Here is a 19,377-nt window from a genome sequence, read left to right on the forward strand (position 1 = left end):
GCTCTTGATTATTTTCTTGCTGTTCTTTAGTGCCCCTTAATAAGTTTTCATTTGAATCTGGCAGTTGTTCTATGCTGGCTGCTAGCTTCCTTCTTTCTTCCTTGTACTTTTCCCCAAACTGCCCTTGCTTGTGTGAAGGCTTGCATGGGAGATAGCTCACTGGGACTTAGTGTTTATTTATTTATTTTTTACTTATAAGTAACTTGAAGTTTGAATGCTTTTTGAGTTCTAGGTATGAAGGTGTGTGGTTTGTATACTTTAATTTGTTCTTGTTCTTTACTGATGTTTCAGCTTTACATGACTGCTGTTACCTCATCAGGATGATACCCAGTATGAAAACAGTATTTTTATTTGTTTATTAATCTAGTTTAAGAATGTTATAGAAGTAATAAGTATACCTAATAAAAACATTCAAATATGCAAGGATGTATAAAAATGAAAAGTAAAAGGCAGTTTTCCTTGCTCTTGCCTAGATTTGTTAATCATGAATTTTTAAAATTATCATCAAAATATATATCATTGACATTCTTTTCTGAAGCTATAATGTAGCTTGAAAATGCACTGTGTATTTTTGTTCAATAACTGCTTATAGAAATTAGAAATAAAAGCATTTCAAATATGATATATAAATATTGTTAATTGTGGAATAGAGTGGTTATACACATAGAGAAGGAGATGTAATTCTTTGTAATTGCAGTTTTGCTGCTTGCTGGGGAATCTTTCATGTATTAAAGTCTTAGGATACCTTTAAATTTTTTTTTTCTAGATTCCCTGTTTCTTTTGGATTGTACTCAGTTCTTTTGTTTATTATAAATTTTCTGAGTTCTTGCATGTCTAAAAATGTTTTTTAATTTTTCCCTCTCACTTCATTTGTACTTTGGGTCCCTGTCTTCAATAGGATCTTTGAGCCATTCCTCGCTAGTATTCTAACAGATAGTTTATTGGATAATTTGATGTAGTCTCATTCTTAGTCCTTTTCAGGAAACTTATTTTTCCCACTGAACATTTTTAGAATGTTCTCTTTAATTTTAGAGTTCTGAAATTTCATTAGGTTGTGTTTAGGTTTGATTATTTTTTCATTAATTATGTTTGGTTGTTGGTAGGTCCTTTCATTAAGACTTCTGTCATTCTTCAGCTTACTTTCTTTTTTCTTTTTTATTCTATATTCATTAGATTGATGCTGGACTTCTGCATTTCTTCATATCTTTATTTTTTTCCCTCATGTTTTCCTTCTTTTCTCCTATTTCTTAGAGGTTTCTTCAAGTTTATTTTCCATATCTCTAACTTGGTCTTCAGACATGCTTTTTAGCCCATTCCTTTTACTTTTGCCATGATTTTAATTCTAGAATCTCTTGAGAGTTGTCATATTTGTTTTGATATTCATTGTAACATGTGTTCTGTATCTTTCAGCCCCCAATTTCTATGCTAAGAACCTTCTCTGGGAAGATTGCCTACTTTTCTCAGAGAGCTCTTCTTAGGAATTGCTAAAATCTGTTGTCATTAGCTGCTGTTTCTGGAGCTGACTGCACTTCTTTGGCCCATTGCTGCTTTTTGTGTTTTTTTGACTCTAAATGTAGAGTTTTTAAGATATTCCCTTGGGAAGATCTGGCTTACTTTTGGTATATATATATGTACATATATATATTTTAAATTATACATAATATATATAGTTAAAATTCTTTTGTCAATCCAGTACAATCTGTTGTTTGGATTCCTCAAAATTTCTAGTCTGCTGATAGTACTCTTTCTTATTTATTTTTTAAACAGTACCATTTATATCATTTCACTGGCATCTTGGGAAGAAGGGGGAGGTAGATTGAAGTACTCAATCCATCAGTTTGAATTAGAAATAAAAGTTGTGCATGTATTTTAAGCATAGAAAACAAAAATAACAACCAAACAGAAAAAGATACCCTCTTTTCTTCTTCTTTTCCTACTCTTCCCTATCTAGTACTAGTTAAGCAGGAGAAACATCCTTGCTTATAGGGATCAGGTTTATAGATTATTTTAAAATTAGGAAGGCATTGCTATTAGAATAGGATTTCAAAAGAAAGATATTCACACAAACATCTTGTTTTTAAATTTTGTTTTAAACATTTGATTATTCTTGGAAAATGTATGCTTTTCTAGAAAGAATATATAAAAATTCACTGTCATAAATGTATATCCATATGTTTTCCTTTAAGCTCTTCTCATGAATTACTTTTTCCTGATAGTGTACTTTTCCCAACACTGGTGCTCGTATCATGATGTTCATTGGTGGTCCAGCCACTCAGGGTCCTGGAATGGTGGTTGGAGACGAATTGAAGACACCCATAAGATCATGGCATGACATTGAAAAAGACAATGCCAAATATGTTAAAAAGGGAACTAAGGTAATTTTGGTTTTTAAGTCTTTTTGCCTTATTAGAAAAATTCATTTGATGGAAGAGGAAGAATATAATTACTTTCTGATAAGTCTGATATTGTGATGATCCTGCAACTGCTCCTCAGAATTAGAGAAATAGTCTTTTTCTTCCTTGATAATTTGTTATATTTTTTCTGGTTTTAAATATTTAAAAACTTAATAAGGGGCACCAATAGGTGTCTCTTTAAAAACTACTCCTGAGAGAAAACCTGTGTGTCTTTTTTAATATTCATGTTAAAGAATGTCTTTCCCATCAGGAAGAATTTCTTGAATTTTCCAATTTTTCATTTCCAGGAGGCTGCCCTTTAGATATGTATATTGTTCATAGCTTGAATAGTCCATCATTTTCTCATAAGTTGTTCTCTGTTCATGTAACTTCAATTTTATCTGGGTTAGTGTCAGTACATTTTCACTACTGTTGATTCTTGATACCCTTGTATTGGTTCTGCTTGTTAATGTCCCATCCCTCCCCCCCTTTTTAAAAAAATTGTCTAGAGTTTACAATTTTAGTTTAGTTGTCCTGTATTATCTCATATTTCTTTTTGGTAGTCATTATTATATTTTTAGGGTGTAATTAATAACAGATAATTTTTGTCACTATTAATGGATGCTTTTTTTCCTGTCACCTAATTTCCCTTTTGAATTTGGAGTATTTCTTAGAGCTTCAAAAGAAGTTTTATATTTGTTTATCTTAATACTTTTGCTATTGTCTATTTTTCATGTTACTTGAGTATAGATTTATCCAGGAAAAAGAGTTCTGTGTTGTTCTTCCATCATGTATGTATGAAGAGCAACATGCCTTTCTTCAAGGTTAGCTTGAAATTTAGGAGTTCATTTAGAATGAATGGCATTTAAAGAAAAGAATGTGAGAGTGTCAGACTTATTAGAAGTTATCGTATCATTTTATGAGACGTTATAGAAAATTAAATTAGAACAAATCACACTTAAATTATTATGGATTATTCTTTAGTATTTCTTAGATCATTTTGATTTATTAATGGCAAAAGATTTATAGGATGATTAAGTTTGTACATTACTTTGATTTGATCTTAAAAAATCTGTTGTAGCATTTTGAAGCATTGGCTAATCGCGCTGCTACGACTGGTCATGTTATTGATATCTATGCATGTGCATTAGATCAGACAGGTCTCCTGGAGATGAAATGCTGTCCTAACCTTACTGGGTATGTATATACGTTTTTACAAGTATTGCAGTTATAAACTAATAATGACACTTTACAAATATAAACCAATAATGGAAAAAAAAAATAGTCATGATCCTGCCACTCCAGGGCAACAGCTATTAACAGTTTTTGATACTCCTTTCAGTAAAGCTTACTTTAAATTTTTTCTAAAATACAGTTAAAAAGGCACAAGTTCTGTTTGAAAAGATCATCTTCATACCCTTCAGTCATTGTTTTATATTATTATTTTGGTAGCTTTTTTGAGATATAATTCACATACTATAAAATTTACTCATTTAAAGCATGTAATTTAATGGTTTTTTTTTTTCTTTTAGTATATTCTACCCATCACCATGATTTTATTTTAGGACATTTACATTATCCCAGCAAGAAACTCTGTACCTATTAGCAGTCACTTCCCAATTCTCCTTCCTCCCCCTCCCCCTTTCAGCCTAGACAACCACTAAACTACTTTCTGTCCCTATAGATATGCCTGTTCTTGATATTAGGGGGACACCATTTTATCCTTCACCATTAAGTATAATGTTAGCTGTGGATTTTTGTAGATGCCTTTATCAGGTTGAGTATGTTCCTATTCCTAGTTTGTTGGATTTTTCTTTGAGTGAGATGGGAAGTCATTAGAGAGTTTTCATGAGAGGAGTGATATGATCTGACCTAATGCTTTAAAAGGATCATTTGACTTTAGTTGTCTTTAGTACGTAGAGGGACACAGGAATATCAAGTGGTGGCATCACAGCTGGTGAGAAGTGGTTGGATTTGGGGTATATTTAGAAGACAGAGAATTTGCTAGGAGGTTGGATCTGGGGTTTGAGAAAACCAAATAAGTCTAGAAGGATTGAGTTGTCCTTTATTGAAATGGGTAAGACTGGGAGGAAGAACATTTGGGGAGAAGATTAGGAGTTCAGTTTTGAACATGTTTGGTTGGAGATGCCAGTAGACATCCATGGGGAGAGGTTGAGTAGGCAGTTGGATATTAGAACCTACAAATGCAGAAGATAGGTCTGAATTTGTATGTAGAGATATAAATGCAGGAGTTGTCAGAATATTGCTGTGGTTTTTATTTTTTGGCTGCATTGGGTTGCTGTGCACAGGCTTTCTCTAGTTGCGGCAAGCAGGGGCTACTCTTCATTGCGGTGCGCGGGCTTCTCATTGCAGTGGCTTCTCTTGTTGCGAAGCATGGGCCCTAGAGTACATGGGCTTCAGTAGTTGTGGCACACGGGCTTAGTTGCTCCACGGCATGTGGGATCTTCCCAGACCAGGGATTGAACGCGTGTCCCCTGCATTGGCAGGCGGATTCTTAAGCACTGCGCCTCCAGGGAAGTCCCTATTGTTGGTTTTTTAAAGCAATAAAAGTGGATGAGATTGTAAGATTGTGTAATTTAACACTACGAAGGTCATTGGTGACCTTCCTAAGAGCACTGAAAGTTGACTTAGAGTGAATAAGAAAAGGAACAGGAGGAGGGGATCGGAAGCAGCTGACATAGACCAGAGCTTCTCAGACTTTCATTTCACATGTACAAGTCAGTTGGATAGCTTGTTAAAATATAGATTCTGGATTTAGTATGCATAGGATGGAACTTGAAATTCTGCTTTTCAAACAAGACCCTTGGTGATGCTAATGTTGTTGGACCAAGGGCAACACTGAGTAGTAAAGGTATAGACAGCTCTTTCATAGAGGTTTGCTGTAAAAGGGAGTGGATAAGTAGGGTATGGTATACGTTGCCATTATTTTAGGATGTTTTACTAGGTTTAGTGATAACATAGATCGTTCTAGATGACATGTTTGCAAAAGTGGAAAATCTGAAAAAATCTACATGCAAACTATTAGAATTAGTATGTTAAGTTGTCAAGACTTCTAAATCAAGGTCAGTGTACAAAATTCAACTATATTTTTGTATAACAGTAACAAATAGAGTAGACCCTGGGACACCATGGGTTTGAACTGCACAGGTCCACTTATATGTGGATTTTTTTCAATATATACATACTATAGTACTACATGATCCTTGGTTGGTTGACTCCAAGGATGTGGAACCATGGATACGGAGGGCTGACTATAAAGTTTTACATAGATTTTTGACTGCACATAAGGGTCTGTGCCCTAAACTCCACATTGTTCAAGGGTCAACTATAAAAAGCAAACAAAATTTAACAGCATACAATCTATAATAGCATCAGAGATAACATAAATTAAGACTTTAGCAGTATCAAAAATAAAATTTCCATTGATTAATTATACCACATCAGTTTTTTTTCTTTTGCCTAATGTAATTTTTGATTGTTTTATTGTTATTTTAAAAACTACTTAAAATATTTTAAAAATATGATGAACAAATACATGTAAATGTTTGGACTCAGGTTGTATATGGATATATGTATCCGCCTTTTAATTTAAACAGTAGAAAGTTTTACATAGCTTCCCCTACTTTGCATTTTTTTACTGATATCTTGGAAATGGGTTTATAGTAGTACAGTTGACCCTTGAATAATTTGAGGATTGGGGGAACTGACCCTTTGCATAGTGGAAAGTCTGAGTATAATTTTTAGTTGGCCCTCCATATCTGTGGTTCCTCTATATTTGCAGTTCTGCATCCTCAGATTCAACCATCAGTGGATAGTGTAGTTCTGTAATATTTACTACTGAAAAAAATCCGCTCATAAGTGGACTCATGCAGTTCAAAACCTGTGGTTTTCAAGGGTCAACTGTATGTCACTCCATTGTGTGGTTGTACCATATTTTATTCAGCTAGTCTAATACATGGTCATCTGGATTGTTTCCAATCTTTTATTATTATAAATAGTACTTCAGTGAATAGATTTGTGCCTGTATTTTGCTTTTTGGTTTTTGTTTGCCCGATTATCTTTGGGATAGATTCCTAATAGTGGGGTGGCTGGATTACAGAGAAAATACATATGTAATTTTGTTAGATACTGTCAAGTTCCCTTGCATTGGGTTTGCACCATTTTCCATTCCCATAAGCAATTATGAGCATGCCCGTTTTTCCACAGCCTCATCAACAAAATATGTTGTCAGACTGATTTGCTGATTTATTAGGGTGGAAATGGCATCTCAGAATAGTTTTTATTTGACAGTGTTTTTTAAAACTTAAAAAAATTTATAAAGGTACATGGTTACTGAAAAAAATTTAACAGTACTTAAGTGCATAAAGTGAAAATGCTCCCAAAATATGCCTGTATTCTCATTCACTGGGTATAACACTGTTAAGTTCAGTGTGACACACAGAGACAATATATGCATATACACACACTACACATGGAGATATTTATTTTTAAGAATGACAATGAATGCTGTGAACTCTCAGATGTCTTCACCAGTAGGGAGAACTGGGTAACTGGGATGGGAGAGACACATATATTACTATGTACCCTTTTGTACTTTTTGAATTTTGTAATGTATAGATGTATTACCTATTTAAAAAAGAATTTTTAAAAATTACTGAGGACAGATACAAGTGTTAGGGGCACTCAGGTACCCTCAGAATTGAGATTATTTGTGGCGTGGGGATATTTTCATATAATTGAGTTTTTTAAATTAATGTTAATATCACACATCTTGGGAAATATCTTTAAAATTTTGTTGGTAGTGTTGAAAAATAATTTACTTTTCTGGTTTTACACATGGACTCTTGTGTCACATTGTTTTTTCCTCTTTCCATGCAGAGGATACATGGTAATGGGTGACTCTTTCAACACTTCCTTATTCAAGCAAACTTTTCAAAGAGTTTTTACCAAAGATATGCATGGACAGTTTAAAATGGGCTTTGGTGGTACATTAGAAATAAAGGTAAGAACCAAAACTTGACATGTATGGTATGTTACCAAGAGAGAAATTTGTAGGCTTGATCATAATTTTAAAACATCATCAATCAAATTCAAGATATGCTTTAAAAATAGTGGTTATTTTGTATTGAAACCTGGAGTTAGAGATTTGTTCACCAGAAAAATGTTCATCGTTAAATGTACAATGAAATTTTACTTGAGCATCTCTAAATAATTGTTAAAACAAGAGGAAATTATATAAGTAAAATTTCCTTTAACTCTATTTTTTGTTTATATAGGGTTTAACTTTTTAAGTATAGGCATACCTCATTTTATTGTGCTTCGCAGATACTGCATTTTTTTACAAATTGAAGGTTTGTGGCAACCCTGTGTGGAGCAAGTCTGCTGGCACCATTTTTTCAACAGCATTTGCTCACTTCATGTCTCTGTGTCACATTTTGGTAATTCTCACAATATTTCAAACTTTTTCATTATTATTATATTTGTTATGGTGATCTGTGGTCTGTGATCTTTGATGTTACTATTGTAATTGTTTTGGGGCACCATGAACCGTACCCATTTAAGACAGTGAACTTAATCAGTAAATGTGTGTGTTCTGATTGCTCCAGCTGCTGGCCGTTCCCTTGTCTCTCTCCCTTTTCTCAGGCCTCTCTATTCCCTGAGACACAGCAATATTGAAATTAGGCCAATTAATAACCCTACAATGGTCTCTAAGTGTTCAAGTGAAAGGAAGAGTCCCACATCTCTCACTTTAAATCAAAAGCTTTGTGAGGAAGACATGTCAAAAACCAAGACAGGCCAAAGCTAAGTCTCTTGGTTCCAAACAGTTGGTCAAGTTGTGAATGCAAAGGAGGAGATCTTAAAAGAAATTAGAAGTGCTACTCCAGTGAACACACAAAGGATAAGAAAGAAAAACAGCCTGACTGCTGATATGGAGAAAGTTTTAGTGGTCTGGATAGAGGATCAAACCTGCTACAATGTTCCCTTAAGCCAAAGCCTAATCCAGAGCAAGTCCTGTCCTCCCTTCAATTCTAGGAAGGCTGAGAGAGGTGAGGAAGCTGCAGAAGAAAAGTTTGAAGCTAGCAGAGTTGGTTCATGTGGTTTAAAGAAAGAAGCCAGCTTTGTAACATAAAAGTGCAAGGGGAAGCATCGAGTGCTGATGTAGAAGCTGCAGCAAGTTATCCAGAAGATCTAACTAAGATAATGAATAAAGGTGGTGGCTACATAAAACAACAGATTTTCAATATAGATGAAACAACCTTCTACTGGAAGAAGATGCCATTGAGAACTTTCATAGCTAGAGAGAAGTCAGTGGTGGGCTTCAAAGGACAGGCTGACTCTCTCGTTAGGGACTAATGCGGTCGGTGAGTTTAAGTTGACCTAATACTCATTTACCATTTCTCGAGATCCTTGGGCCCTTAAGAATCTACTCTGCCTATGCTCTATTAATGAAACAACATAGCCTGGATGACAGCATATCTGTTTACCACATGGTTTACTGAATATTTTAAACCCACTGTTGAGACCTACCACTCAGAAAAAAAAGAATCTTTTCTAAATATTACTGCTTATTGACAATGCACCTGGTCACCTAAGAGCTCTGTTGGAGATGGACAATGAGATTCAAGTTGTTTCCATGCCTGCTAACACAACATCCATCATGCAGTCCATGGATCAAGGAGTAATTTCAACTTTCAAGTCTTATTTTTTAAGAAATACATTTCATAAGGCTATAGCTACCATAGACAGTGGTTCCTCTGATGAATCTTGGCAAAGTAGATTGAAAACCTTCTGGAAAGAATTCACCATTCAGATGCCATTAAGAACATTTGTGATTCGTGGGAAGAGATCAAAATATCAGTCTTAACAAGAGCTTGAAAGAAGTTGATTCCAGCCCTCATGGATGAATGTGAGGGGTTCAAGACTTCAGTGGAAGAAGTAACTGCAGATGTAGTGGAAACAGCTAGAGAACTAGAATTGGAAGTAGAGCCTGAAGATGTGATTGAACTGCTGCAACCTCATGATAAAACTTGAATGGAGAGGAGTTGCTTCTTATGGATGAGCAAAGAAAGTGGTTTCTTGAAATGGAATCTACTGATGAAGATGCTGTACAGATTGTTGAAATGACAACAAAGGATTTAAAATATTACATAAACTTAGTTGATAAAGCAGTGACAGGGTTTGAGAGGACTGACTCCAATTTTGAAAGAAGTTCAACTGTGGGTAAAACGCTATCAAACAGCATTGCATGCTACAGAGAAACTGTGAAAGGAAGAGTCATTCAATGCAGCAAACTTCATTGTTGTCTTATTTTAAGAAATTGCCACATATATCCAGACAAAACTCTAATTCAAAAAGATACATACACCCCTATGTTCATAGCAGCACTATTCATGATAGCCAAGACATGGAAACAACCCAAATGTCCATCGACAGATGAATGGATAAAGAAGATGTGGTACATATACACAATGGAATACTACTCAACCATAAGAAAGAAAGAAAGAATGCCCTTTGCAGCAACATGGATGCAACTAGAGATTATCATACTAAGTGAAGTAAGTAAGAAAGAGAAAGACAAATACCATATGATATCACTTATATGTGGAATCTAAAATATGACACAAAGGAACCTATCTACAAAACAGAAACAGACTCACTGACATAGAGAACAGACTTGTGGTTGCCAAGGGGCAGGGGGCTGGGGGAGGAATGGAGTGGGAAGTTGGGATTAGGAGATGTAAGCTATTATATATGGAATGGGTAAACAACAAGGTCCTACTGTATAGCACAGAGAGCTGTATTCAATATCCTATGATAAACCATAATGGAAAAGAATATATAAAAAAGAATGTATATATTTGTGTAACTGAATCACTTTGCTGTACAGAAGAAATTAACACAACATTGTAAATCAACTATACTTCAAAAAAAAGAAACAGAAAAAAGAAATAGCCACAGTCACCCCAACCTTCAGCAACCACCATCACCCTGATCAGTCAGCAGCCATCAACATCGAGGCGAGACCCTCCACCAGCAAAAAGTTTATGACTCACTGAAGGCTCAGATGATAGCATTTCTTAGCAATAAAGCATTTAAAAATTAAGCTATGTATATTGTTTTTTAAGACATAATGCTATTGCACACTTAATAGACTACAGTGTAGTATAAATATAACTTTATGTAACATAAAGTTATATAACATAACTTTGTGAGAAATAAAAAAATTGGTTTGATTCTCTTTATTCTCAATAGTTGCTTTATTGTGGTGGTCTGGAACCAAAACCACAATATCTCCAAGGTATGCCTGTATGTTTTTTTTAGTGCTAAATTTGCTTATGTTAGTGCTAGATTCTTTAATTGCAGGAGTTGGTATCTAACTTAAGAGAAACATTTTCTGTTTTATTTGGATAATCAGTAATTGTTTTTGGTAAGTTGTTGATATTATTCAATTCTATCATTCATTTCAAATTTGGGATTCAAGAAACCCAAAGGCTTAGTGTTATTTTTAAGTGTCTTACAAGCACATTGATTTTGAGTTATTAAATATTTCTTGTTAATCTTCTTATTTCATTGAATGCTTGGTATATGTCCAGCATTAAGCTAGGAAATTGTAGAGATCTCAGGGAATATCTAAGACACAGGTATTCTTATAAAGAACTTATTCTTTATAGAAAGACAAGATTAACACATGTGATTGAATGAAACAATAGTAGATTATAAAAGAGCTGTAAAGGTTTAGGGAAGAAAAATGAATGTATGCAGGATACAATTTATCCTAGATGGTTTTACAGTGACTTAGAGTGGTTTTTGAAACGTGGCAGAGTTTAACTTGGTTGAGGAGAATGATTTTAGTTGGGAGCCCAGTGTGAAGAGAGGCACAGAGGTGAGAATCAGCATGGTATGTTTGGGAAGACTGCCCAGTGAGAGTGGATGGTTTGTATTGGAATGTAAGTGAAATAGTTTTAATTATGTGGTTTGGTTGTAGTTTGGAGATGCATGTGTAGGCAGAAGAAGCCCTTATAGGTTAATGAAGAACAGTGTTTGGGGTAAAATTTGTCTTGATAGTGGTATTCAGGATTTGTCAGGAAAAAGAATCTCATGTAAGAAAACTTGAGTTGGGCTTCCAAATTTTTAGATAGAAGATAACATTAGCTTAAATTTGGGGGTTAGTGGAGATTGGAAAGAAACCAGTCTTGGTGACAGATTTTCAATGGGAGTTAAAATAGAAGGTGGTACACCAAAGTGTACTAGAGTCATTCCTTGGTATCTGTAGGGGACTGGTTCCAGGACACCTCCCCCACACCACCACTGCAGATGCTCAAGTCCTCTATAAAATGGTGTAATATTCTTATGTAGCCTACACACATCCTCCCACATACTTTAAATCATCTCTAGATTAGTTATAATATCTAATAAAATGTAAATGCTATGTAAATAGTTGCCTGTGCACAGCAAATTCTAGTTTTGCTTTTTGGAGCTTTCTGAAAAACTTTTTTTCAAGTATTTTCAATCCGAGGTTGGTCGAACCTGCAGCTGTGGAACCCACTGATATGGAGGGCTGACAATATATTCTTATTTTGCAGACCTCAAGGGAAATAAAGATTTCAGGAGCTATTGGACCCTGTGTGTCTCTCAATTCTAAAGGACCCTGTGTGTCTGAAAATGTAAGTCATCTTTATTCTAAAAAGAAAATACAGTTAATTCTCAGGGCAGATCCAAGAGAGACCTGGGGTGGCAGTCTATAGCATTCCTTTCAAAATTATTGTGTGGGCTGTTTTACAGTAGAATGTGGCTCAGCTTCCATTGGTATACCTCTGTTTGTTGTTGTTCTTTCCACATACCCCTTTTCCCATTCACCCCTAAATTAAAACTTTTGTACTGTCACCAGTCTTCTATTTTTTATGCCTAAGTTATTCCTTGCCCAGCGTGCCTGAAAAAACAACAACTATGATTTGGAAATTTGGAGACTCCTGAAAGTCAAAATTAATTCTGAAATTTTTTTCGTTAGTAGAATTTCCGTCAAAGTAGCCAGCAGATTTAAGCTTTTAAGCTTCAATTCCTTTCTTTTCTTTTATCACATCTAGTGGACATATAAGGCACTTTGAAATAGTAGAATCATGTAGCTGTGGAGAGGATGATGGGACAAATAACAAAGTGTGCAATCATCTTTACAATGACAGAGTTTAAAAATTAATTTTAAGCAGTTTGCATGGAAAAATTTATATCTAAGAAGTTTTCTTGGGAATTAGACTGCTTAAATTACACAGTTCTGATCCAGAGAACCTATATTCATATATGCGTATGTTATATGTTAAATCACTCTCTCTTTACACAGATTAAATAGTTGGATAGAAGGATAATGTTAGTTGTAATTACTTCATTAAATGGTGTATATTTTTAAAGTCTACAATATGAAGAACTTGTATCAATACTTTTGTAATTTACTTAGCAAGAATTTGAATTAATTATAATTTTATTTGTGTAAAAATTGCTTAAGTTTATTTCATAGTATATTTATATGATCTTAAAAAAATCTTAAACCTCTAACATTTATTGAATTAGTTAGAAACCTGAAATAGATTTTTTCTTACTGATATTTTTTTCCACTTTTTCACCTTAATATATATATAGTAATAAACTATATTCTCTGGTTTTCAAACATACTATGTTTTATTTTTATAGGAGATAGGAACAGGTGGCACTTGTCAATGGAAGATATGTGGACTCAGTCCCACTACAACCTTAGCCATATATTTTGAAGTTGTCAATCAGGTATGACTTTTTATATTTGAATATTGAAATGTATATTTGAAAAAATACTTAATTTAGGCCATGAATATTTCCAGAGCTTATGACCCAAAGATTATTCTGTTTTGGAGTTTTTGTTTGTCATTTTCTGTTTCTCAAGGCTACACTCCTTGGTGAGAGGACATACTATAATAGAGATGTCAGGGAAACCTGCAAATGCCCAACCTTGGGCAACCCAACTTTTAGTATTAGTTTTCTTTTGTTTTTAATAAAAAATTGAAGCATAAATAAAATCTTAAATTCTGTTCTAGTTATGCATTTTTGTAATTAGGTATCTAGTTCCTCCTAGGTGTCTCAAGGTATATAATATTTGAGTCCTCCTACGAGAAAGTTTAATATATCAAAACTTATAGAAAAAGATTGGAAGGTAAAGATGCCAATATTTGGAAAGATTTTTTTCTGCTGCTGCAGGAAAAAGTTATCATATTAAAGAATGATATAATGGATAAATTATTGACTTATATACCAATAGTTATTAGGCATAAAATGAACCACAAAGTATTAGTAGTCAGCCTTCCTAAGACAAGTGCAGGAATTTTTTTTTTACAGTTAAAATTTGTGAAAAATATAGTGGCTCTTATTGACAAACAGTTACAACAACAACAAAGCAAGAATGTTGTCAAAGGGCATGAAGAAAGTTTCCCTATTGACCACCCCACTTTTTCTTTCTGAGGATCATTATCATATATTACTATTGGTCTCTTCTCATTAATGATTTTCTGTTAGTCATCTGTTCATCATGTGATTATCTTCCTCAAAGTTGTGTTTTCATCTTATGTACCTAGGGGAGGAGAACTTAGCTCAATTTCTTTTTCTTTTTTTTAATTGAATTGTAGTTTATTTACAATGTTGTGTTAGTTTCAGGTGTGCAACAAAGTGATTCAGTTATACATGTATATTTTTCTATTCTTTTTTCAGATTCTTTTCCCTTATAGGTTATTATAAAATATTGAGTATAGTTCCCTGTGCTATACAGTAGGTCCTTGTTGGTTATCTGTTTTATATATAGTAGTGTGTATCTGTTAATCCCAAAGTCCTAATTTATCCCCTGCCCTTTCCCCTTTGGTAACCATAAGTTTGTTTTCTATGTCTGTGGGTCTATTTCTGTTTTGTATATAAGTTCATTTGTATCATTGTTTTTTTAGATTCCACATATAAACCATGTCATATGATATATGTCTTTCTCTGTCTGGCTTACTTCACTTAGTGTGATTATCTAGGTCCATCCATGTTGCTGCAGAAGACATTATTTCATTATTTTTTATGTTAGCTCAATGTCTTTTTATCCAGTTACTATTAGGCAAAATTGCCTCACTTATGCCTTTTCTTATCTGTTAATTTCTTTACACTTCTCCCTTCATTTTGTTTTTTCATGTTTCTCTGAATTATATATTACTTGAAATTGATTTCCTAGCTTGACTCACTCCATAATTTTTCCCCTCTCCCAAATCCGTTTCTTTTTCACGTGGCAAATCACCACTGTTTTGTATGCACTGGAAATAAGCATCCTTCTGATAGATTTTAGAATGAATTTTGTTAGTGCTAGGATATGCAGTCCATGACTATATGACAACAATGTAATAGATCTTGCTTAGATTCTACTCTTTTATATTTATACAGCATAATGCTCCAATTCCTCAAGGAGGACGTGGTGCAATCCAGTTTGTGACTCAGTATCAGCATTCAAGTGGGCAGAGACGTATCCGAGTGACCACCATTGCTAGGAAGTAAGTTGTATTTGTTAGAGATTTGATTTACATATCAAAACTATTCTGGATCATGCTCCCAAACTGGCTTCCTATTTTGAGTGACGTTTTGGAATGAAGTTAGTCTGGAAAGGATTCTTAGATGAGGTGAGTCTAGAATTGAACAGGCTTTTGGTCTTTTTCTGTTTGTTTTGGATTTGATTGTCTGGGTAGGAAAAGTGTTGGTCAGTATAAACTTAACCTGATTTAGGCATAGCCTAGAAAATGGACACTGAAGGCATCGTAACTCTCATTTTATTGAACTGTATTTAAACTCTAGCTTCATTTCTGAAAACCACGAGACTATTCTGGTGAGTGACGGACATGGCCTAATGAAACAGTGTTGTGTTGGATGGTCTGTTACTTAGCAGAGGGTAGTATGTAGAGAGATTTATTGTCCTGCTGTAACTTTGCTTTGACTTAAAATCCTAGATGAATGTTAAGGGAATACATTATTCCTTTGAAGAAAAAGTGCCCCCTGAGCTTTCCTTTACATCTGTTCATTTGCACATCATGAACTTGGAAGTATTGATTCTTGGCAAACATGTCAATTTATTTATGGCCCCTCAGCACACACCCCCAACCCCATATGCACGTATAACTTAACTTGGAATTCAAAATATTTACTTAAGGAAACAACTGGACATAACAATTTGAGGGATATTTTATAGAGCCACTGGCTTAGACTCTTCAAAAATGTCTTAGAAGGCAAAGAAAGTGTTAGTAACCAGTTAAGATTAAAGGAGACTAAAGAGAATTACATCTAAAGCCAATATATGATCCTGGATAAAATCCCATCAGGAAAATTTTTGCTATAGAGGACCTTGTTGAGACAACTGGGGAAATTTGAATATGGTCTACATATAGGATAATAGTATTTTATCAATGTTTAATTTCATTAATTTAGTAATTCATTGGGGCTATATAAGAGAACTTTTTTGTTCTTAGGATACACACTGAAGAATTTAGGGGAAAGGGTGATGTATCTGTAACTTACTCTCAAAAAGTTTGGCAAAAGAAAAAGTGTGTGTGTATGAAGGAAAAGAGATCGATAAAGCAGAATGTTACAGTGCTGACAATTGATAAATCTAGGTGATGGATATATAGATTATTCTACTTATAGCTTTATGTTTGAAATATTCTTAAAATGAAAAGTTCTAAAAAGAGTTAAGTTAATCATTCAAGAGAAAGGGAACTTTTGTCATGAGAAATTTTTCATGGGTTTATATATTTTCAGTTTCTTACACAGAATTTATGAGGCTATTTGTAGAGAGATAGTATGTGTGTTATGGTGCCATTTATATCATTGTGTCTCACCAAAGCACCCACTCTTTCAAATTAACTTATCCTGACCATTTTCAATAATCAAGGCTTGTTTTTTTCTTTATTAATTAGAAATATGACTTTAGGGGCCTAGGCAAGTGCATTTGTTAAGTGAATAAGCCATATGAAAATAAAGGACTCAAGTTCCTGAGATACAGTCAAAAGTTATCCTAGGGCTTCCCTGGTGGCGCAGTGGTTGAGAGTCCGCCTGCCGATGCAGGGGACACGGGTTCGTGCCCCGGTCCGGGAAGATCCCACATGCTGTGGAGCGGCTGGGCCTGTGAGCCATGGCCGCTGAGCCTGTGCGTCCGGAGCCTGTGCTCTGCAACGGGAGAGGCCACAACAGTGAGAGGCCCGTATACCACAATAAATAAATAAATAAATAAATAAAAATAAAAAAAAGTTATCCTATATTTATAGAGAAAATAACTTTGATCTGGAAAGTTTGGTTTGAAACTAGTTGTAAGAATCACAGTGAAGAGGTACTGAAAATACAAAAGACAGATTTTACAATGTGAACAAACCCTTTAAACTTTAAGAGCAAAATTTTAAATTTATGGCTAAAGAACTTTTAAGTAGTAAATTTTTATGTGCTTATTTGCTAATTTATTTTCACTACCGAACGATTATATTGATATTTTCAGAAGAAAAATGTCACCTGTATGTTTCAGTTTGAAGCAAGTGAACACCATGGTCATACAAGTTGGGAAAATACCAATTTAAAACAATTTTGTTTTTGGGAATTCCCTGGTGGTCCAGTGGTTAGGCCTCAGCACTTTCACTGCCATGGGCCCGGGTTCAATCCCTGGTTGGGGAACTAAGATCCCAAAAGCCGTGCAGCGTGACCAAAATAAACAAACAAAACCCAGCTTTATTTTTAGCTCTGTGATATTTTTAAATTAAAAAATAGGGACTTCCCTGGTGGTCCAGTGATAAAGAATCTGCCTTCCAATGCAGGGAACGCAGGTTCAATCCCTGGTTAGGGAACTAAGGTCCCACATGCCTCTGGGCAACTAAGCCCACGTGCCACAACTACTGAGCTCGTGCGCCTCAATTAGAGAGCCCGTGTGCTGCAAACTACAGAGCCCACGTGCTCTGAAGCCTGCATGCCACAACTAGAGAGAGAAAACCCGTACGGCACAACTAGAGAGAAGCCCGTGCACCACAATGAACAGCCTGTGTGCGGCAACGGAAGATGCTGCATGCCTCAACGAAGAGCCCATGTGCCACACCTAAGACCCGATGCAGCCAAAAAAAATTGAAAAAAATAAAAAGATAAACTAAACTATTAGTATAATCACTAAGTGTTCAAATTGCACTAAAAATAACTTTTGAAACTACCAGCTTTTGGGACTTCCATGGTGGTCCAGTGGTTAAGAATCCACCTTCCAATGCAGGGGATGCTAGTTCAACCCCTGGTCGGGGAACCAAGATCCCACATGCTGTGGGGCAACTAAGCTCATGCACTGCAACTACTGAGCTCTCATGCCTCAACTAGAGAGCCCGCATGTGCAAACTACAGAGCCTATGTGTTCTGGAGCCCATGTGCCACAACTAGAGAAGCCTGCGTGCCGCAATGCAGACCCAGTGCAGCCAAAAAAAAAATATATATATATATATATATATATTGTGCTTTGCATGGTGTATCTTTTAAAAAAATAATTAGCAGCTTTTATTCCTTTATTTATTCTCATTCTTTTCTGCCTCTTGGTATTTCGTTAGACTGAGATAATTCGTGGGTATCAGTCAGCTGGAAAATATTTTAAAATTTTTCGTCTATTTGAAAAAAATTAAAAATAGAGGAAGAAAGGAGAAGAATTTTGAACGTTGCTGCCAGGATTTTCTTGGGATCACGTCTTACATCTTTGAGTCATGTAAAAGGGGTTCAGCTTTTCACAAAGTCTGTAACTATTGCCAGAATTGCTTAAAGTGAGGTACTTCAGAACTAAGATCAGCTGAAGTATTACAAAACTCTGTGAAATGTTAAACAAACAAACAAAAGTTATTGCTGGGTCTACCCAGGATCAGTTTGGATTAGATTTATAGAACATGTAAATTTAATAAATTACCGTTATTTCGTACGTAATTTCAAATTTATCCCTTAGACTAAAATTTTTATTCATTAATTTTTGATTGGTTTTAGTGTGTTAATGTGGAGAGAAAAGAATACATAATAATTTTAATTATGGGCAGAAGAGTAAGACATGGAGATCACGTTCCTCCCCACAGATGCATCAGAAATACATCTACACGGGGAACAACTCCTACAGAACATGTAGTGAACGCTGGCAGAAGACCTCTGATGTCCCAAAAGATGAAAGGCTCTTTGTGCTGCAGCCGGGAGTCAGTGCTGTGCCTCTGAGGTGGGAGAGCCAACTTCAGAACACTGGTCCACAAGAGACCTCCCAGCTCCACGTAATATCAAACGGCGAAAATCTCCCAGAGATCTCCATCTCAACACCAACACCCAGCTTCACTCAACGACCAGCAAGCTACGGTGGTGGACACCCTATGCCAAACAACTAGCACGACAGGAACACAGCCCCACCCATTAGCAGAGAGGCGGTCTAAAGTCACAGACACCCCAAAACACACCACCAGACGTGGACCTGCCCACCAAAAAGACAAGATCCAGCCTCATCCACCAGAACACAGGCACTAGTCCCCTCCACCAGGAAGCCTACACAACCCACTGAAACAACTTTAGCCACTGGGGACAGACACCAAAAACAATGGGAACTATGAACGTGCAGCTTGCAAAAAGGAGACCCCAAACACAGTAAGATAAGCAAAATGAGAAGACAGAAAAACACACAGCAGATGAAGGAGCAAGATAAAAACCCACCAGACTTAACAAATGAAGAGGAAATAGGCAGTCTACCTGAAAAAGAATTCAGAATAATGATAGTAAAGATGATCCAAAATCTTGGAAATAGAATAGAGAAAATGCAAGAAACATTTAACAAGGACCTAGAAGAGCTAAAGATGAAACAAGCAATGATGAACAATACAATAAATGAAATTAAAAATACTCTAGAAGGGATCAATAGCAGAATAACTGAGGCAGAAGAACAGATAAGTGACCT

General features: G+C 35.3%; 1 protein-coding gene across 2 annotated transcripts in view; it reads left to right on the forward strand.

The window, feature by feature from the left end:
- Window positions 1–19,377, forward strand: part of SEC23A (SEC23 homolog A, COPII coat complex component) — a 65,389-nt gene that overhangs the window by 15,285 nt on the left and 30,727 nt on the right. For both annotated transcript variants that reach the window (XM_060143254.1, XM_060143264.1), the window contains exons 8-13: window positions 2,217–2,375; window positions 3,475–3,590; window positions 7,293–7,416; window positions 11,999–12,079; window positions 13,098–13,187; window positions 14,844–14,950. In XM_060143254.1, the coding sequence (XP_059999237.1) occupies window positions 2,217–2,375; window positions 3,475–3,590; window positions 7,293–7,416; window positions 11,999–12,079; window positions 13,098–13,187; window positions 14,844–14,950 (677 nt within the window). The remainder of the gene's footprint in view (window positions 1–2,216; window positions 2,376–3,474; window positions 3,591–7,292; window positions 7,417–11,998; window positions 12,080–13,097; window positions 13,188–14,843; window positions 14,951–19,377) is intronic.

This window comes from Lagenorhynchus albirostris, chromosome 1 (assembly GCF_949774975.1).
Source record: "Lagenorhynchus albirostris chromosome 1, mLagAlb1.1, whole genome shotgun sequence".
In the NCBI taxonomy this organism is placed as follows: domain Eukaryota; kingdom Metazoa; phylum Chordata; class Mammalia; order Artiodactyla; family Delphinidae; genus Lagenorhynchus; species Lagenorhynchus albirostris.